At 35.2% G+C, this 1,540-nt stretch overlaps 1 protein-coding gene across 1 annotated transcript; it reads left to right on the top strand.

The window, feature by feature from the left end:
• Positions 1-1,119, top strand: LOC131015896 (non-specific lipid transfer protein GPI-anchored 14-like). The gene is made up of 3 exons (XM_057944390.1): positions 1-517; positions 674-754; positions 831-1,119. The coding sequence occupies exons 1-3, from the start codon at positions 190-192 to the stop codon at positions 965-967; spliced, it is 546 nt and encodes a 181-aa protein (XP_057800373.1). The 5' UTR covers positions 1-189; the 3' UTR covers positions 968-1,119.
• The last annotated feature ends 421 nt before the right edge of the window (positions 1,120-1,540 follow it).

Consider the following 1,540-nt stretch of genomic DNA (forward strand, 5'->3'; position numbering starts at 1 on the left):
GTAGTGGACATGGCACTAGACATGGGTGGCAAACTAATGATTGAATAGGACAATCTAGAGTGATCAAATCAGCCTTTTCCTTCTACACATCTCAACCTCTTTCTATACAGTTGGCCACTCAATTTCTCGATAGAACAACAGTTCTCAATTCTCATTGGCCTCAGCCTCTGCATCTGTATCTCGGTAGAAATGAATACATTGAAATCTTCATTCTTATTAGCATCAATGGTGATGCTATTTAGGTTATCAGGGTGTGATAACTCCAAGGACAAAGAAGCATGTGCAGAGTCATTGGTGGGATTAGCAACATGTTTGCCTTATGTTGGAGGAACTGCAAAATCCCCAACACCAGATTGCTGCAATGGTCTCAAGCAGCTTCTTAAGACCAACAAAAAGTGTCTGTGTGTGGTTATTAAGGATAGAAATGATCCTGATTTGGGCCTCAATATTAATGTCACACTTGCTTTGTCTCTCCCTCATGTTTGTAATGCTCCGGCTAATATTTCCCAGTGCCCCGGTAAGTCTTCAATTTATTTAGATTATCTACACTCATTTTAGCTTCATTTTATATACAGATAATGTGTTGCTTTCTGACAATATATATGTGGTCTAGATCGACTTTGCATCTTCATCAAAATCGTTAGTTATTTAATATAGTTGATTAATGGTGCAGCTCTCCTCAACTTGCCCCCAAATTCACCAGATGCTCAGGTTTTTTACCAACTTGATAAAAATAGCAGCAGTGTTGCTGGAGGTATATATATGCCAAACTACAATTTAATTTCCATTTTTGAGTAAATTAAAGTAATTACTTATTTTTATGGAAGCAGCGGTTTCTCCCAATCCAAGCAGTGCCCCTGCCGGAGCTCCGACGTCTCAGCCGAAAAGCGGTGGTTGTGACAAAGGGCTGCTTCTTGCGGGATTACTTTTACTGCCGGCATTGCTGCTCTCATCATCGTTGCTGTAAAGTAAAAACACGACAAAATTCTACTATTACACTTTGAAACTAAACTAAGTACCATGTTTTTTGTTCAAGTTTGCATTCACGGGATTTGTCTTTGTAAATGCTAATGTCCATAATTTTCTTTGTTAATAAAGTGATTCATCTTTTCGAATTTATTACAATTTTTATGAAAGCATCCTATATTATGAAATTATGACTCTTTACCCATATTTCATGACTACTACGTTTTCGAGCTTTCTTTAGTTGAGATAAATATTTGAATTTCGATTTAGGCCACTATTAGTACTTCATATATTCGTCCCATCAAACATGTCTCACTTCTTTTCGGCACAAAAAATAAGAAAATTTTAAATAAAATAAATAGGACTCACAACTTTTTAAGAGTTAACTATTGTTTATTATGGAAATGAATCATCTTTATTAGAACAATCGAAAATGAAAAACGAGTCATATTTAATTGAACCATGGAAATAATTAGAGTCTTGAAAATTTTATTTGGTTTAGTTATAATTTGTGTTGTGATATTATCATGTAACGCCAAAGTTCATTTGGTATTTAAGTTGAGATCACTACAAA

This window comes from Salvia miltiorrhiza, chromosome 3 (genome assembly GCF_028751815.1).
Source record: "Salvia miltiorrhiza cultivar Shanhuang (shh) chromosome 3, IMPLAD_Smil_shh, whole genome shotgun sequence".
In the NCBI taxonomy this organism is placed as follows: Eukaryota; Viridiplantae; Streptophyta; class Magnoliopsida; order Lamiales; family Lamiaceae; genus Salvia; species Salvia miltiorrhiza.